Here is an 18,968-nt window from a genome sequence, read left to right on the forward strand (position 1 = left end):
TGAACTAGTGAGGCCAATTACAATTTTAAATGACAGACTTGAATTGAATTGAATTGAATTGAATTTACTGTCATGTGTACAGAGACACAGTGAAAAGCTTTGTCTTGCAAGCAATACAGGCAGATCACAGAGTTAAGTAGCGTAGATAAGTAAAGAAAAGGTAAACAGCGGCAAATACAAAAACACAGATACAAGCGAATGTTAAGAGTTTGAGAGTCCATTCAGTATTCTAACAACAGCAGGGTAGAAACTGTTTTGAAACCGGCTGGTGCATGTTCAGGCTTCTGTACCTTCTCCCCGATGGTAGAGGTTGTAGAGAAACATTGCCAAGGTGGGGTGGATCTTTGAGAATGCTGGCGGCCTTTCCTTGACAGTGGGCCTGGTAGATGGATTCTGTAGATGGGAGGTTGGCTTTTGTGATTGTCCGGGCTGAGTTCACCACTCTCTGTAACAGTCTTCGATCTTGCATGGTACAGTTGCCATACCAGGTAGTGATATATCCAGACAGAATGCTCTCGATGTTGCCAAGGGTATTCGCCATCATGCCAAGTTTCCTCAGCTGCCTGAGGAATAATAGACGTTGTTGGGCCTGTGTAACCAGTGCATCCACATGAAGACTCCAAGAAAGCTTGTTGTGGATGACCACTCCCAGGAGCTTGACACTCTCGACTCTTTCCACCCCTGTGCTGTTAATGTGTAGCGGGGCAGGAGTAACATCCTGCCGAAAGTCTAAAATGAGTTCTTAGTTTTTGCTGGCATTGAGAGCTAAGTTGTTTCAGTTCACCATTTTTCCAGGTCTTCCACCTCCCGTCTGTAGTTTGTTCTGTCGCCATCTGAGATTCGACTGACTATGGTGGTGTCATCAGCGAACTTGTAAATGGCATTAGTCTGGTATTTGGTGACAGCCATGGGTATACAGTGAGTACAGTAAAGGGCTGAGTACGCACCCCTGGGGGGGCACCAGTGTTGAGTGTTAGTGAGGATGAAATATTGTCCCCAATCTTCACTGATTGTGGTCTGTCAGTCAGGAAACTGAGGATCCAGTTGCAGAGAGTGGGGCTTAGTCCAAGATCAGTGAGTTTAGTAATTAGTTTCGAGGGGATAATAGTGTTGAAGGCTGAACTGTAGTCAATGAGTAGGATTCTTACATAGCTGTTCTTGGTGTCAAGATGTTCCAGGGAGGAGTGAAATGCAAGTGATATGGCATCTGACGTCCAATAGGCAGGTTGGAGTGGGTCAAGAGTAGTGGGGAGCCTGGAGTTGATTAATACCACGACCAGCCTTTCAAAGCACTTCACGACCACCGAAGTTAGGGCCACTGGGTGGTGGTCATTGAGACATGCTGCATGAGCCTTTTTAGGCACAGGGATGATGTTACCCCTCTGGAAACAGGCAGGGACAGTGGCCTGCTGCAGGGAGGGGTTGAAGATGTTCGAGGAGACCTCTGCCAGTTGATCTGTACATGCTCTGAGTGCACGGCCTGGTACTCAGTCTGCACTGAGGGCTACTTTTTGTTAGCAAGGGTTAAAAAAGAAAAGGTATTTCCTGAAATCACAGGAAAGAGCAGCAGGAATAACGTCCAATGTGACAGAGACAAACACAAGGAAAGAAGACAGAAATATAGTATATAGAAGCAGAAATAGTCCATTCAGCCCATTGAGTTCCATTCAGTGTGATCATGGCCAATCTGGTAATCCTCAACTCCACTTTCCGATCATCCTGGATTCCCTTCCTGTCTGTATCAGTCTTTTAGATTGAAACAGGACCTCAGACATCAGTATGACACAGAGTTTTAAATGGGCTTGAACTGATTTGACAGTTTGGTTTTAGTTCCCTCAACTAGTTCTTTATAATTTTATTTGTATGCATTTTTAATCAATTGGGCTGTAATTATCAATGTTTGCAGTGTCTGCCTTTGAAAAATGGGTTTCACATGGCTCACTCTTCAATCCTCTTGTTTATATTGCACAGTCCAACTTCAGAGTAACTGCTATCATTCCCACATTTCCTTGGGTCCTTGAATAAACCTGCTCAGGTTCCAGTTCTCTGTCTACCTTGGACTGGGCATGAGTGAAAGTCACGTAGGGAGGATATGACCTTGAGTAATGCTGTGTATTGACCTTTTCCCCATCCTGGAAGTGGAATCTCCCAGGAAATTGTCTGATGGATACAATCATACCTTCGAAAGGGTTGTGGAGAGTTCCAGGGGATGTGTGCATGGCCTGTTGTGCTGGCACATTCACGATGAAATTCCTTTGTGCAAAGTTTCTGTAGTTATTGATCTGTTGCAGTATTTCATACAGCACGTCCCCTAAAAGAGAAATCGAATTAAAACCCTTTGTATTGGAGGATTTCTGGGTTTTTCCAACAGTCTCAATGGGAATTTTCTTTAAGCCAATCTCAGTCCTACTGCCCTCATTGCAGAACAGCCTACAGGCACGGCATCAATACTTCCATGAGGCATGATCCATAGACAAGGCACACAGGGTCAGAGACATGGAATTAACCCGCAACCACAGGTCGGCCTTTGTGGTTTTGCTACATCATGGTCTATTTGACACAAAGCAAAGAAAGATTCCACCCTTCCTCACCTCACTCCTGATCCCATAGGGGAAAAGGTTCCCGAATCCTGACCATTTTAGCTCCAGATAATATTCTAGACCCAGCCACTGGAAACACAGGGGCAACACGAAGAAGGAACCTCTCAATATATTGTCCTTCCTTTTCGAGTAAGATGTTCCTAATCTCCTTTCTAAAGGCAGCAGTTCTTACACCACAATTGTAATATGTCTTGAGTTGTTACAGTGTGATACTATTCCAAAATACCCAACGTACGTCCACCTCATACAAGGGCTTCTGACCAATGGAGTGAGAGTCTCTTCAATCTGGTACTTACACCCTTCCCCCACAAGAGAATTAAGGAATCTTACCGAAACAACATTAAATTGTGAATTGTGACATAGTGGACAGCTGCTTTCACATGGCCAGGCAGAGAGCAGGATGCTAAAGTTTTGTGACCGTGTCCTTAGAACCAATGGTTAGGAAACTCCTTTACATTTATTAGCATGTCATACATACTCATTAAGACCCTAGTTCCACTGAAATTACATTCCCAGGCAAAATGTTGTTGGACAGAACAGGAAACACATGTTTTCAAAACTGACTGTATCCAAGAGGGATGTACCTGGCAGGTAGACTTCTTCCAGTTCCATCCTGATCTTTCCTCACAGCTGAGCACTTCAATGTCAGATATTTGAGTAATGTAACCCAGCAGCTATAGTAGTATTGCTAAGGAGGAGGAATGCCCAGTACCAACAGAACAAGAGGGGGGCCAGGGTCTTCAGTGCCATTAAGCAGTGTACTGGGACAGGGTACACTGACAGCTCCTCTCTCCCCGCAGGGATGAGTGAAAGACAGTGCAGGAGGACTCCCCAGGAACACCGTCACCTACATCTGCCACTTTCTGCAGTCAGATCTGTAACCTTGCGGGGCGGGAGGCAGCGCTGTCCCTGCGGGGCGGGAGGCAGCGCTGTCCCTGCGGGGCGGGAGGCAGCGCTGTCCCTGCGGGGCGGGAGGCAGCGCTGTCCCTGCGGGGCGGGATGCTACGTAGCAACATAGAGAATTGAACACCTGAAACCTAAATCTCAAGTTGAAGATCCCACTTTCTGGAGGTGATGCTCCTCTCAGGGGGCAGCAGAGGCTCACCATCTCAATGCTCTTGGTACTGCTTCCCAGTGATGCGAGTGTGTGGGGTGATCAGGCACAGGGTCACCTACAAGGAACACAGGGAAGAGCAAAGGCTGGCCTAACCACACTGTCACCTTACTAAGTGCTGTCTTTGTGCTCAGTGTCAGGTTGGACAGAATTGACACCTGTCTCTGCTAAGTGTCTTCAACAATCTTTCTCTGCTCTGTCCCTGTGCCACCCTTGCTGGCACAGCTGAGATGGAGGATGCCTGCTGACCAGCCTGGCTTGTTCGGGTGCCCCTGGTGTGCATCCTTTGGTGGTCGTGGGCCCAGAAGACTCTCCTGGTCAGGTTCAGCTGCAACAGGCTGCCCTGGTGGAGATGGGGGGGGGGTCCCTGGTTGAGGGGAAACTGATGTTGCAGAGCACATCTGCACTGTCCCAAGGTGAAAATCCTTGTCTCTCCTCCTCCTGTCAACGCACAATGAGAAGTCCCTCAGCCGTTGAGGTGATCGGGATAGATAGACTATCGTGTCCAAGTCTGGTCACCTTGCTACAGGAAGAATATTATTGAACTGGAAAGGATGCAAAAAAAAATTACAAGGATGTTGCCGGGACTGGAGAGTTTGAGTTATGGGGAGAGGCTGGATAGGATGAGACTTTTTCCTGAAGCATCGGAGGGTGAGGGGTGACCTGATAGAGGTTTGTAAAATCATGAGAGGCATGGATAAGGTGATTGGCCAAGGTCTTTTCCCAGGGTAGGAGAGTCTAAAACTAGAGGTTGAAGAGGAGAGGGAAAATATTTAAAAGAAATCTGAGGGGCAACTTTCTCACACAGAGGATGGTATGTGTATGGAAAGGGCTGCCAGAGGTGGTGGAGGAGGCTGATACAATCACAACATTTAAAAGGCATTTGGACAGATACTGTACATGGAGAGAAAAGGTTTAGATGGATATGGGACAAACACAGACTAATGAGAAGCGATTAATTCAGGATATCTGGTTGGCATGGATGGGTTGGGCCGAAGGGTCTGTTTCTGAGCTGAATGACTCCACAACTCTCCAAGTGAGGTTAAGGTCCCTCAATCCCCTCTCAGAGTCACTGAATGAATGTATCCATGGAGCAATGGAGTTAAGGTCCAAGTACATGCTGATAGTTCTTGTGCGGGGAGAAAGTGAGGACTGCAGATGCTGGAGATCAGAGCTGAAAATGTGTTGCTGGAAAAGCGCAGCAGGTCAGGCAGCATCCAAGGAACAGGAGAATCGACGTTTCGGGCATAAGCCCTTCTTCAGGAATGAGGAAAGTGTGTCCAGCAGGCTAAGATAAAAGGTAGGGTGGAGGGACTTGGGGGAGGGGCGTTGGAATTGCGATAGGTGGAGGGAGGTCAAGGTGAGGGTGATAGGCCGGAGTGGGGTGGGGGCGGAGAGGTCAGGAAGAAGATTGCAGGTTAGGAAGGCGGTGCTGAGTTCGAGGGATTTGACTGAGACAAGGTGGGGGGAGGGGAAATGAGGAAACTGGAGAAATCTGAGTTCATCCCTTGTGGTTGGAGGGTTCCCAGGCAGAAGATGAGGTGCTCTTCCTCCAACCGTCGTGTTGCCACGGTCTGGCGATGGAGGAGTCCAAGGACCTGCATGTCCTTGGTGGAGTGGGAGGGGGAGTTAAAGTGTTGGGCTACGGGGTGGTTGGGTTGGTTGGTCCGGGTGTCCCAGAGGTGTTCCCTGAAACGCTCCGCAAGTAGGTGGCCTGTCTCCCCAATATAGAGGAGGCCACATCGGGTGCAGCGGATGCAATAGATGATGTGTGTGGAGGTGCAGGTGAATTTGTGGCGGATATGGAAGTGTCCCTTGGGGCCTTGGAGGGAAGTAAGGGGGGAGGTGTGGGCGCACGTTTTGCATTTCTTGTGGTTGCAGGGGAAGGTGCCGGGAGTGGAGGTTGGGTTGGTGGGGGTATGGACCTGACGAGGGAGTCATGGAGGGAGTGGTCTTTACGGAACTCTGATAGGGGAGGGGAGGGAAATATATCCTTGGTGGTGGGGTCCGTTTGGAGGTGGCGGAAATGACGGCGGATGATACGTTGTACATGGAGTTTGGTGGGTGGTAGGTGAGGACCAGTGGGGTTCTGTCCTGGTGGCGGTTGGAGGGGCGGGGCTCAAGGGCAGAGGATCGGGAAGTGGAAGAGATGCGGTGGAGGGCATCATCAACTACATCTGGCAGGAAATTGCGATCCTTGAAGAAGGAGGCCATCTGGTTGTACAGTTTTGGAACTGGTCCTCCTGGGAGCAGATGCGGCAGAGACGAAGGAATTGGGAATATGGGATGGCGTTTTTACAGGGTGCAGGGTGGGAGGAGGTATAGTCTAGGTAGCTGTGGGAGTCAGTCGGTTTATAGTAAATGTCCGTGTTGATTCGGTCGCCCGAGATAGAAATGGAAAGGTCTAGGAAGGGGAGGAAGGTGTCTGAGACTGTCCAGGTGAATTTGAGGTCTGGGTGGAAGGTGTTGGTAAAGTGGATGAACTGTTCAACCTCCTCGTGGGAGCACGAGGCAGTACCGATACAGTCATCGATGTCGCGGAGGAAAAGGTGGGGGTGGTGCCAGTGTAGCTGCAGAAGATGGATTGTTCCACATATCCTACGAAGAGGCAGGCATAGCTGGGGCCCATGCGGGTGCCCATGGCTACTCCTTTGGTTTGGAGGAAGTGGGAGGATTGGAAAGAGAAGTTGTTCAGGGTGAGGACCTGTTCAGGATAGTTCTTGTGCACCTGTTTCTCCACAATGATCACCACCCTATCCAGGAAGGCAGCCACACACGTGCACATCAGAGTCAAAATATCTCCTTTGCCCTTCACCCCAGTCTCTGTATGATCTCTACCCTATCTGACACTGTCCTCTGCTGGTCTTTATATCTCCTTTAGCTCGTTCATTCAGAGGAGCTGGTGGAGATGGGGACTGGAGAAGGGATGGTTTTCATTTCTTAATCCCCCTGGAGTGGGAGTGGGATCAGATGCTGCACTGAAATACACAACCATTTTTGCAGCGTGAGCGGCCACTGTTAGGCAAGGGGAGTATTGAGAATTTCCAGCTTGCTGTTACAACTGGAAGGAGCAAATTGGAAGCTTTCTCACTTGATGGGCATTGATGTTCCTGCTGAAAATGTGTTGCTGGAAAAGCGCAGCAGGTCAGGCAGCATCCAGGGAACAGGACAATCGACGTTTTGGGCATAAGCCCTTCTTTAGGATGCCCGAAACGTCAATTCTCCTGTTCCCTGGATGCTGCCTGACCTGCTGCGCTTTTCCAGCAACACAATTTCAGCTCTGATCTCCAGCATCTGCAGACCTCACTTTCTCCTCATTGATGTTCCCTGGGCAGCTCAACAGCCTGTCCCTCAAAGTGTTCAGGAGCCTTATACCATCCCTACCACACTCCATTGCCTATACACTGGCACTGATTACACACGAGGGTCTGATGGAGATTTCTGGTCCCAGCCTCCTGTGTGGCAGTCCTCTGTCCTGCCAACCTTACTAAAGCTAATTCATACTCACAGCAGCACAAAACATTGAGGAGACAGTGGTATATACCTTGGCTGAGCACAGCAAATCATATCTTCTGCTTTTCACCACATACCTTTCCCACCAGAATGAGCCCATGCTCACCAGTTCCCACCTTTGCTGATTTCTCTCTGCTGTCAATGCTGCTGCTAGGGGGCAGAGTGACTGTGCACATGTACAATCGCAGCATCACATGCCACAACACAGACGAGCAGAGGCTAGGGGAAAGGTGGCATTGCTCAGTGGCCTTAACATGACATGGCAGTATGGAGTCAGCCCGCTGAGTGTCAGTCCACTGCAATGCGCTGACAATTTACCTCTTCCTGCGATGGTCATTAAAAAGCAATTCAACTCAAAATGAACAACTGGAGAAAGTTTAGCTCAGTTTGATCAAAGAGAGTCAGGCAAAGCAAGAGGAGGTCAGTAATGCTCAGGAAAAAAAGAAATGGGAGGGGAGAGATTTTGCAAAATCTGGACAAACATGTCAGACAGGTTGTGTTGGAGGTCTTTTTCCCTGGAATACGTTGGATGATATCCTGATGAAATGGTTGGCATCTCTTTGGGATGGGGGCTGTGGGTGTGGGCCAGGGAACAGCCTTGGTTGTCGCCCAGAAGAGCTCTGAGCCAGTGCTCCCTGTGTGAGGGAAGGACTGGGGGATTTGTATCCATACATGCACAATCACATCCCAACAAAGGGGGCCTTGCACAAGTCTGGGGCATCCCGAATACATGAGCAAGTAATGACAACGATCTTTGCCTGCCATCTTGGTGTTTCTAGGAACAGTAACTTCCTGGACTCAAAGTCGTCTCAGAAGTTAAACTGTCGTGTTTTCAATCTACATGCTTCATCTTAGCAACCTCATGAGACATGAATCAGCATCTATACTGCACTGAGGAGACTATGTACAGTTTCAATAGCATCACTCATAACCCTGTCCCACTCTGTGTCATCATATTGCTTGTCTGACATCAACAGAGCGACTATTTCTTTCAGCTAAACACTGTTAAGACCAAAGCCATAGCCTTTGGTCCCTCCACCACAACTTCCCTCAAACCACATCCCTGGATTCATCCAAACTGTTTTAAATATCGTTATCTAATTGACCCCAAGTTGACCTTCCAACTGCATATTCCTCTCGAGCCTCCAACCTCAAATCTCTGTTTTTGTTTACCTTTCACATGTAAAACATCCAGCCTTCTGTTGTCCCTCGCTGTCACTTTAACTTTCTCCAGAAATCTAACACCATCCTTGAACTTTCTGTTCCCCTAATGCTGGTCTCTCATGAAGCTCCCAATCTCAGTGCTTTTGCTTTCAATGTTCAGCTCCTTTGCTCTTGAATGTCTTCTACTTTGGGTCAGTGTCCTTTTGTCGCCATTCTACCTCCATAAGACACTTTGAGGTGTTTTGAGAGATGTAATTATCGTTAAACCCAAGATCAGCATACAAATCCTATCCTCATAAATTTGATATATTCCAGACTGGTACACAGAACTGTCATCCCCATATATCCTGTACATGATTTTTTCAGATTAATACACAAAGCTTTTATCCTCAGACATCGAATATACTTTAGATTGGTGCATGGAACTGTTATTGGTGTGTACACAATATACTTCAGATTGATACACTGAACTATCATTCCCCTATCCACAACATTTATGAGATTGGTATATTGAACTATTGTCCCCATATATTCCTGACTGGGACATTATGTTATTTTCTGTTTATAAACACTGGCTCTATGAATCTATAAGCCTTACAAAGAGCACAGAAACAGACCCTTCAGCCCAACTCATTCATGAACTAGTACTGTTTGGTTGCATTTCACCCATATCCCTCTTAACCTTTCGTCCATTTACCTGTCCAAATGCCTTTCAAATGTTGTTCCTGTACCAGCCTCCACCACTTCCTTTGGCAGCTTCCTATGCCTCACCCTCTGTGTGAAAACGTTGTCCCTCAGATCTCTTTTAAATATTTCCCCTCTCAGCTTAAACCTCTAATTTTGGACCCCCACCTTACCTGGGGAAAAGACCTTGGTTATTAACCTTATCTATATCCCTCATGACTTTATAAACCTTTGTAATGTCAGCTCTCAGCCCAGTGAAAGTCCCAGCCTCTCCTAATAAAGAACATCCTCATGAATCCTTTTTGTCCCCTTTTCCAGTTTAATAACATCTTTCCTACTTCACAGCAAATTCTGAAGGAAACCTCTGAATGGCTCTTACCTGAACTGGGACAGCGGCTCTTACCTGAACTGGGACAGCGGTTCCTGAAGTCTTCCTTGGTGAGCAAGCACAGAGCTTTCCCATTCATTTCAAACTTGCTCTCCTCAATAAAACGCAGGGAATATTCTCTCTCTGCCCATTTCAGCCACTGTGTAACGTCTGCCTTGCTCCATAGTGATGGCTGCATTTCTGTCACAAATCAACAACATAAAACCACTTTTTACAGAAGTAACCACACTCCCACAGAATATATGTCAGTGTAGCTTCCCAAAGTGTAGAAGAAAGACCAACGTGCAGTGACTTCAGATCAATTGGAACAGACAATGGAACACATGCAGTCGACCAGGAGAACCCAAATTCTGATCAGAATGATCGCACGTTAGTTATGTCACTGGATTATAATTCAAATGTATGGATGAATGCTCTGGGGAAATTAATTCAAATCCTCTTATTCTATTGTGAACTGAAGAAATATGGAGTAAAAAGTCAATGTCAGATCTGGTGACCATGAAACTGTCAAATTGTTTCAAAGCCTTATCTGGTTTGAATATCTTTTCAAGAAGAAAATCCCCTCCAACTGACACAGAATTCACACTCTCAAACTCTCTTTGAAACGGTCTCAGCGAAGCACTCAGTCAGCCATGTCAAACTACTGCAAATGCATCGCAAAAGCAGAAAACCTGGACATTGGCCTGCAACCCAGTAACATTTTTCAGGGAGTAGGTAAAGCTGCCCTGGTCCCAGAGGAACATAGGGCTTCTCTCTCTCTCTCTCAGAGAAATGATTGGTAGTAGTGAGGAGGTACATGATCTCATGGTAACCTCTGCCAGTGCGGGAATTGAACCCACACTGCTGCTATTGCTTGGCAAACCAGCTGTCCAGCGAACTGACCCCCAACTCACCTCCTGGCTCCATAGTCTTCCTGCCATCTACAAGGTACAAGCTGAAAATGTGTTGCTGGAAAAGCGCAGCAGATCAGGCAGCATCCAAGGTGCAGGAGAATCGATGTTTTGGGCATGAGCCCTTCTTCAGGAATGTATTCAGGAATACATCTACAAGGTACAAGTCAGGAATGTGATGGAATGCTCCCCACTTGGTTGGATAGGTGTGGGTCCAACAATAGTTAAACAACTCAACATTATCCAGGACAAAGGATCCTATTTGACTGGCACCTCACGTACCACCTTAAACACACTCAATCTACCACTGGCAGATGTACAATGTGCCATTGACAAGAAGCCCTGCAGCAACTCACCAAAGTTCCTTAATCAACCTTTCATAACCTCCACAACCAGGAGAAAGAGGGCAACAGATAGATGGGAACACAGCCTACCTGCAATTTCCCATCCAAGCCACTCTCAATCCTGACTTGGAAACATTTAGAGCGAAAATCCAGACACATCCTCCCTAACAGCACGGTGGCTCTACCTCCAGCACATGGACTGCAGAGAGTCACCACCAGATCTCAAGGGAAATTAGGAATGACTAATAAATATTGGCTTGATCAGCAAATGCCAACCTCCCACAAACAAATGACAAGAATTGCTGTAAATATTTATTCTCCTGAAAGCCCCATCATCACAATCGATTTGTACTCTCCATTGTGGAGTTCTAACAGGCTATGACCAATTATACCCTCTCCAGATCCAACTGTTCAATGTGGGTGACTGGACGGAAATCAGGAGGGCAGTTTACATTTCCCAAAATCAGGAACGTTGGGCATTGGCTGATTGAGATCGCTAAAAGGTTTTGATCTCAGTAGCAAGCCAGATGGTTTATCTACTCACTTGTTGAGGCTTTGGGGAATGCCATGCCGAGGGTCTGACCATATCCCACCTATGGTGAGAATTCGATCTCGGGAGGATGGGTCTGGGGGTATTCATGCCAAGGTGGGAGTGGGAAACAGAACTGAATTTAACTTTGTTCTTCCAGTGATGTTGCCTTCCCTTTGAGAGCAGCTAAATGCTAAAGCTCTGCTCTGGGTCTGAGCTCCAGGCACTAGGCTTGTTCTGCCTACTCTCTCATGGCCAGGTTTGCTTTGGTTAAAATATACAATGGTCAGGATACGTGCCATTCTCATTTATCCTACTGTCATTTTGTCCATACCTTGCATTCCCCTGGTTTTGAAAGAAGGTACAGACCAGATTGAGAGCAAGGCCTGGGCTATATCCTCTGCTGTTCAATGATGCAATGCTTTAATATCAGTGCCAAGTAAACATCAGCTCTTGGCAGGAAGCCAACCTGCTCATTTACCTGCACTCAGCTGGAAAGCCCCAGTCTACTGGGTGTTTCCAGCACTCCTTAAGTAAAAGGACCAGATGAATGCTTTTTTAAAAAAAAAAACACATATTTCTCTTGTTGGTCTGTGCATGAACTGCTGAGAAATGTAGAAGTGAAACGGGGTGCATTGTGTGGGTACAGGAAACACCATTTACACTCAATCTCAACACAGTGAATTGTCAATTAAAGAATCATTCTCAGGAAAGGAGGGAAAGGGAGAGGAAGACGGGAGAAATGAAATCAGCTCAGGTGACTCAGAAAGCCAAGGCTCACCCCATTGAGGAATGAGTCAGCTACTAGCATGGGCAGCCAGAGATCAACCATGGAGGCAGGTTCTAATTCCAAAAGTAAATATCTCTTTAAATGACAGGAAAGAGGGAGAAACAAAGGAGCCTGGTCTAACATGTGACGGTTTATTGTTCAGCAGTCAGAAGACAATAAATGCCAAACATCAGAAGCAAGAAATACACGGGGTAGCATGCTGAAAATCAGGCCTTGTTATTCCCAGAGCCATTATAAAAGAATCAAACTCTTTAAAAGTATGCAGAATTGCCCAGATTACCTGTCTTTCTGACCAAGGCCAACAGAAAGCATTGTTCAGGTTTCTGCACTTTATTAAAATCACTATTTATTACAAATAAGTCAACGATCATATTATTCACCGAGTTAAAATTCTAACTGCCCTTCAGAACTTCCCCCTTACACATATGGACAGGAAAAAAAATACAGGTGCTATGGATGGAGGGAAAGACTTGGAAGGCTTGTCAGTAATCTCTTTTCACAGGATTTACTGAAGTGATTCCTGAACTGATCAGAGCACTACTTCACAATCTTCCTTCTCAGGATGTTTACAGGAGGTATGAAGTGACTGGCTCAACACTTATAAAAGGTTTCTTGACTTATACATTAAAAAGGTCACAGCTTATAGCAATTACTGGAGGAAAAATAAACTGTTTTTTTTCAGGTTTAATGCTTTTACTGCAAAGAACAGAGAGAGAGAGTGAGAATGTGAGAGAGAAAATGTGTGTGAGAGAGAAAATGTGTTTGTGAGAGACAGAATGTGTGAGAGAATGTGAAAGAGAGAATGCGAGTGTAGAGAGAGAGTGTGTATGAGAGTGTGTGAGGGAGAGAGAGTGTGTTTGCGAGAGAGTGTGTGTGCGAGAGAGTGTGTGTGAGAGAGAATGTGTGTGAGAGAGAGAATGTGTGCGAGAGAGAGAATGTGTGCGAGAGAGAGAATGTGTGCGAGAGACAGAGAGAGTGTGTGTGTGTGAGAGAGAGTGAGTGAGAGTGTGAGAGAGAATGTGTGTGTGAGAGAGAGAATGTGTGTGGGAGAGAGAATGTATGTGAGAGAGGAGAATGTGTGTGAGAGAGAGAATGTGTGTGTGAGAGAGAGGAGAATGTGTGTGAGAGACAGAATGTGTGTGTGAGAGAGAGAGAATGTATGTGAGAGAGAGAGAGAGAGAGAGAATGTGTGTGTGTGAGAGAGAGAGAGAATGTGTGTGTGAGAAAATGTGAGAGATAATGGGAGTGTGAGAGAGAATGGGAGAGAGAGAGAATAGGAGAGTGAGATGGGGAGAGAGAGAATGGGAGAGTGAGATGGGAGAGATAATGGGAGAGAGAGAGAGAGAATATGGGAGAGAGAGAGAGAGAGAATATGGGAGAGAGAGAGAGAGAGAGAAAATATGGGAGAGAGAGAAAGAGAGAGAGAGAGAATATGGGAGAGAGAGAGAGAGAGAATATGGGAGAGAGAGAGAGAGAATATGGGAGAGAGAGAGAGAGAGAGAGAATATGGGAGAGAGAGAGAGAGAGAGAGAATATGGGAGAGAGAGAGAGAGAGAGAATATGGAAGAGAGAGAGAGAGAATATGGGAGAGAGAGAGAGAGAGAGAATATGGGAGAGAGAGAGAGAGAATATGGGAGAGAGAGAGAATATGGGAGAGAGAGAGAGAGAGAGAGAATATGGGAGAGAGAGAGAGAGAGAATATGGAGAGAGAGAGAGAATATGGGAGAGAGAGAGAGAATATGGGAGAGAGAGAGAGAATATGGGAGAGAGAGAGAGAGAGAGAATATGGGAGAGAGAGAGAGAGAGAGAATATGGGAGAGAGAGAGAGAGAGAATATGGGAGAGAGAGAGAGAGAGAGAATATGGGAGAGAGAGAGAGAATATGGGAGAGAGAGAGAATATGGGAGAGAGAGAGAGAGAGAATATGGGAGAGAGATAGAGAGAGAGAATATGGGAGAGAGAGAGAGAGAGAGAATATGGGAGAGAGAGAGAGAATATGGGAGAGAGAGAGAGAGAATATGGGAGAGAGAGAGAGAGAGAATATGGGAGAGAGAGAGAGAGAGAGAATATGGGAGAGAGAGAGAGAGAGAATATGGGAGAGAGAGAGAGAGAGAATATGGGAGAGAGAGAGAGAGAATATGGGAGAGAGAGAGAGAGAATATGGGAGAGAGAGAGAGAGAATATGGGAGAGAGAGAGAGAGAATATGGGAGAGAGAGAGAGAATATGGGAGAGAGAGAGAGAATATGGGAGAGAGAGAGAGAATATGGAGAGAGAGAGAATATGGGAGAGAGAGAGAGAGAGAATATGGGAGAGAGAGAGAGAGAGAGAGAGAATATGGGAGAGAGAGAGAGAATATGGGAGAGAGAGAGAGAATATGGGAGAGAGAGAGAGAATATGGGAGAGAGAGAGAGAATATGGGAGAGAGAGAGAGAGAATATGGGAGAGAGAGAGAGAGAATATGGGAGAGAGAGAGAGAATATGGGAGAGAGAGAGAGAATATGGGAGAGAGAGAGAGAGAATATGGGAGAGAGAGAGAGAGAGAGAGAATATGGAGAGAGAGAGAGAGAATATGGGAGAGAGAGAGAGAGAGAATATGGGAGAGAGAGAGAGAATATGGGAGAGAGAGAGAGAGAATATGGGAGAGAGAGAGAGAGAATATGGGAGAGAGAGAGAGAGAATATGGAGAGAGAGAGAATATGGGAGAGAGAGAGAGAGAGAGAATATGGGAGAGAGAGAGAGAGAGAGAGAATATGGGAGAGAGAGAGAGAGAGAGAATATGGGAGAGAGAGAGAGAGAGAATATGGGAGAGAGAGAGAGAGAATATGGGAGAGAGAGAGAATATGGGAGAGAGAGAGAGAGAATATGGGAGAGAGAGAGAGAGAATATGGAGAGAGAGAGAGAATATGGGAGAGAGAGAGAGAGAGAATATGGGAGAGAGAGAGAGAGAGAGAATATGGGAGAGAGAGAGAGAGAATATGGGAGAGAGAGAGAGAGAGAGAGAGAATATGGGAGAGAGAGAGAGAGAATATGGGAGAGAGAGTAGAATATGGGAGAGAGAGAGAATATGGGAGAGAGAGAGAGAGAATATGGGAGAGAGAGAGAGAGAATATGGGAGAGAGAGAGAGAGAATATGGGAGAGAGAGAGAGAGAATATGGGAGAGAGAGAGAGAGAGAATATGGGAGAGAGAGAGAGAGAGAATATGGGAGAGAGAGAGAGAGAGAGAATATGGAGAGAGAGAGATAGAATATGGGAGAGAGAGAGATAGAATATGGGAGAGAGAGAGAGAGAGAGAGAGAATATGGGAGAGAGAGAGAGAGAGAGAATATGGGAGAGAGAGAGAGAGAGAGAGAGAATATGGGAGAGAGAGAGAGAGAATATGGGAGAGAGAGAGAGAGAGAGAATATGGGAGAGAGAGAGAGAGAATATGGGAGAGAGAGAGAGAGAGAGAATATGGGAGAGAGAGAGAGAGAGAGAGAATATGGGAGAGAGAGAGAGAGAGAGAGAGAATATGGGAGAGAGAGAGAGAATATGGGAGAGAGAGAGAGAGAATATGGGGGAGAGAGAGAGAATATGGGAGAGAGAGAGAGAGAATATGGGAGAGAGAGAGAGAGAATATGGAGAGAGAGAGAATATGGGAGAGAGAGAATATGGGAGAGAGAGAGAGAGAGAGAATATGGGAGAGAGAGAGAGAGAGAGAATATGGGAGAGAGAGAGAGAGAGAGAATATGGGGGAGAGAGAGAGAGAGAGAGAGAATATGGGAGAGAGAGAGAGAGAGAGAAAAAATTGGGAGGGAGAACAACCAGCTAGACAACGAGAGTGTGTGAAAGAAAGAGCGAATGAGAGCATGAGAGAGCGAGAGAAAGAAAGAGAGACAGCAAGAGAAAGAGCACGAGTGAGAGCAAGAGCAAAAGAGAGACACAGAGCTCCTGAGCTAATGGAGAGCTGAAGGCTTCTCCTTTTCTCGTTCACATTGGCAAGCTGGTCAGCTACCTGAGAACCAATCACATTGCTGTTGACAGACAGAAGGCCTCTGTCATCAATAATGGTCACCAGTCTAAAAAAGAACAAAGAACATTACAGCACAGGAGCAGGCCCTTCAGCCCGCTAAGCCTGCACCGATCCAGATCCTCTATCTAAATCTGCTGTCTATTTTCTAAGGATCGGGCGGCACGATGGCACAGTGGTTAGCACTGCTGCCGCACAGCACCAGGGTCCCAGGTTCAATTCCAGCCTCGGGCAACTGTCTATGTGGAGTTTGCACATTCTCCCCGTGTCTGCGTGGGTTTCCTCCGGGTGCTCCGGTTTCCTCCCACAGTCCAAAGATGTGCAGGTTAGGTGAATTGGCCATGTTAAATTGCCCATACTGTTAAGTACATCAGTCAGAGGGAAATGGGTCTGGGTGGGATACTCTTTGGAGGGTCAGTATGTATTTGTTGGGTCGAAGGGTCTGTTTCCACACTGTAGGGATTCTAATCTAATCTGTATCCCTTTGCTCCCTGCCCATTCATGTATATCTATCTAGATACATCTTAAATGATGCTATCATGCCCATCCCTACCATCTCCGCTGGCAATGTGTTCCAGGCCCCCACCACCTTCTGTGTGAAGAACTTTCCACGCAGATCTCCCCTAAACTTTTCTCCTCTCACCTTGAACTCGTGACCCCTAGTAATTGAGTCCCTGACTCTGGGAAATAGCTTCTTGCTATCCACCCTGTCTATACCTCTCATGATTTTGTAGACCTCAATCAGGTCCCCACTCAACCTCTGTCTTCCTAATGAAAATACTCTTAATCTACTCAGCCTCTACTCATAGTTCGCCCCCTCCACACCAGGCAACATCCTGGTGAAGCTCCTCTGCCCCCTCTCCCAAGCATCCACATCCCTTTGGTAATATGGTGACCAGAACTGTACGCAGTATTCCAAATGTAGCCAAACCAAAGTCTTATACAACTGTGACATGACCTGCCAACTCTTGCACTCAGTATCCCATCCAATGAAGGAAAGCATGCCATATGCCTTCTTTACCACTCTACTGATCTGCATTGCCACCTTCAGGGAACAATGGACCTGAACGCCCAGATCTCTCTGTACATCAATTTCCCCAGGATTTTTCCACTCACTGTATAGTTTGCTCTTGAATTGGATCTTCCAAAATGCATCACCTCACATTTGTCTGGAATGAAATCCATCTGCCATTTCTGTGCCTAACTCTCCAACATATCTACATTCTGCTGCATTCTCTGACAGTCCCCTTCACTATCCACTACTCCACCAATCTTAGTGTCATCTGCAAACTTGCTAATGAGACAACATACACCTTCCTCCAAATCATTTATGTATATCACAAACAACAGTGTGCCCAGCATGGATCCCTGTGGCACACCACTGGTCACAGGTCTCCATTTTGAGAAGCTCCCTTCCACTATTACTCTCTGTCTCCTGTTGCCCAACTAGTTCTCTATCCACCTAGCTAGTACGCCCTGGACCCCATGCGACTTCACTTTCTCCATCAGCCTACTGTGGGGAACCTTATCAAATGCCTTACTAAAGTCCATGTATATGACATCTACATTCCTTCCCTCATCAATCAACTTTGTCACTTCCTCAAAGAATTCTATTAGGTTTGTAAGACATGACCTTCCCTTGCACAAAACCATGTTGCCTATCACTGATAAGCCCATTTTCTTCCAAATGGGTATATACGCTATCCCTCAGTATCTTCTCCAGCAGCTTCCCTACCAGTGATGTCAGGCTCACAGGTCTGTAATTACCTGGATTATCCTAGCTACCCTTCTTGAACAAGGGGATAACATTAGCAATTCTCCAGTCCTCTGGGACCTCCCCTGTGTTCAAGGATGCTGCAAAGATATCTGTTAAAGCCCCAGCTATTTCCTCTCTCACTTCCCTCAGTAACCTGAGATAGCTCCCATTTGGATCTGGGGATTTGTCCACCTTAATGCCTTTTAGAATACCTAACACTTCCTCCCTCCTTACGTCGACCTTGAGTAATCAAAGATTTATCCCTAACCTCGACATCTGCCATGTCCCTCTCCTCGGTGAATACTAATGCAAAGTACTCATTAAGAATCTCACCCATTTTCTCCGCCTCCACGCATATCTTTCCTCATTTGTCCTTGAGTTGCCGGTGAATCACCCTCCGAACACACTCCTCAGCTCCAGCTCGTCCGCAAACCTTCCACTCCCCCCGTCCCAACCTCAGCTGTACAAACAACACTTACACGGAGTATCTTGTAACTTTTTTTTAAAAAAGTGCAGTAATCCCTCACCTTGGCTTGTAAAATCATCCATTTCCCATGTCAGCTCACAGTCAAAAAATACAAGGGAAAAAAAATGGTCTTCACACAGGCCAGCGATTGAATGACTGCCTCATTTAACACTCCTAATATGTTCCTTAAAAAACACAACGCGCTCTACAAAATGTATTTCCCATTTGAAAGCTTGTATTAAGACTGGGTTATGGACTTGACCTGTAATTTTAACATTAAAAACCTACTGACTGCCTTGAATCCAACAAGCCAAAGACCTTTCAACTTACTCCAATTGCGAGTGTACTATTCTTCGTGCTTACCTCCTTCCCATTCAGTCCTCATCCCAACCAGCTCACAATTACTGTTTCCCTGTCCTAACCCTGTGTCTCCCTCCCACATCTTGCCCCTCGCCTCCTGTCTTCAGCTGACTCCTGCTCATGATTAGGAAGCAGCGAGAGAGGAGTCTGGAGCAAGACGTGACAAGAGAGGCAATGAGTGTTAGAGTCAGGGACCGAGGGAATAATGCATAGGAGAAGGAACCAGCAAGAGGAAGGGCGGGAGTTGAAGAGCAGGGAGTAAAGTAGTGGTTTATTTTGATTCAGGTTGAGTAGGGACAGACACACTGCTTCTTGGCACATGCACAGCAATCAACTCCAAATAAAGGTGGAAACACATCATTA

At 46.4% G+C, this 18,968-nt stretch overlaps 1 protein-coding gene across 3 annotated transcripts in view; it reads right to left on the reverse strand.

The window, feature by feature from the left end:
• Nucleotides 1-18,968, reverse strand: part of LOC122563320 (transcription factor ETV7-like) — a 117,936-nt gene that overhangs the window by 45,654 nt on the left and 53,314 nt on the right. For 2 of the 3 annotated variants that reach the window (XM_087973725.1, XM_087973727.1), the window contains 2 exons: nt 9,479-9,643; nt 2,180-2,311 (listed from right to left, as the gene is read on the reverse strand). In XM_087973725.1, the coding sequence (XP_087829851.1) occupies nt 2,180-2,311; nt 9,479-9,643 (297 nt within the window). The remainder of the gene's footprint in view (nt 1-2,179; nt 2,312-9,478; nt 9,644-18,968) is intronic. The other variant, XM_087973726.1, reaches the window with a different exon arrangement.

This window comes from Chiloscyllium plagiosum, unplaced genomic scaffold, assembly GCF_037043375.1.
Source record: "Chiloscyllium plagiosum isolate Xiang-an unplaced genomic scaffold, Cpla_swu_hap1 HiC_scaffold_26, whole genome shotgun sequence".
In the NCBI taxonomy this organism is placed as follows: Eukaryota; Metazoa; Chordata; class Chondrichthyes; order Orectolobiformes; family Hemiscylliidae; genus Chiloscyllium; species Chiloscyllium plagiosum.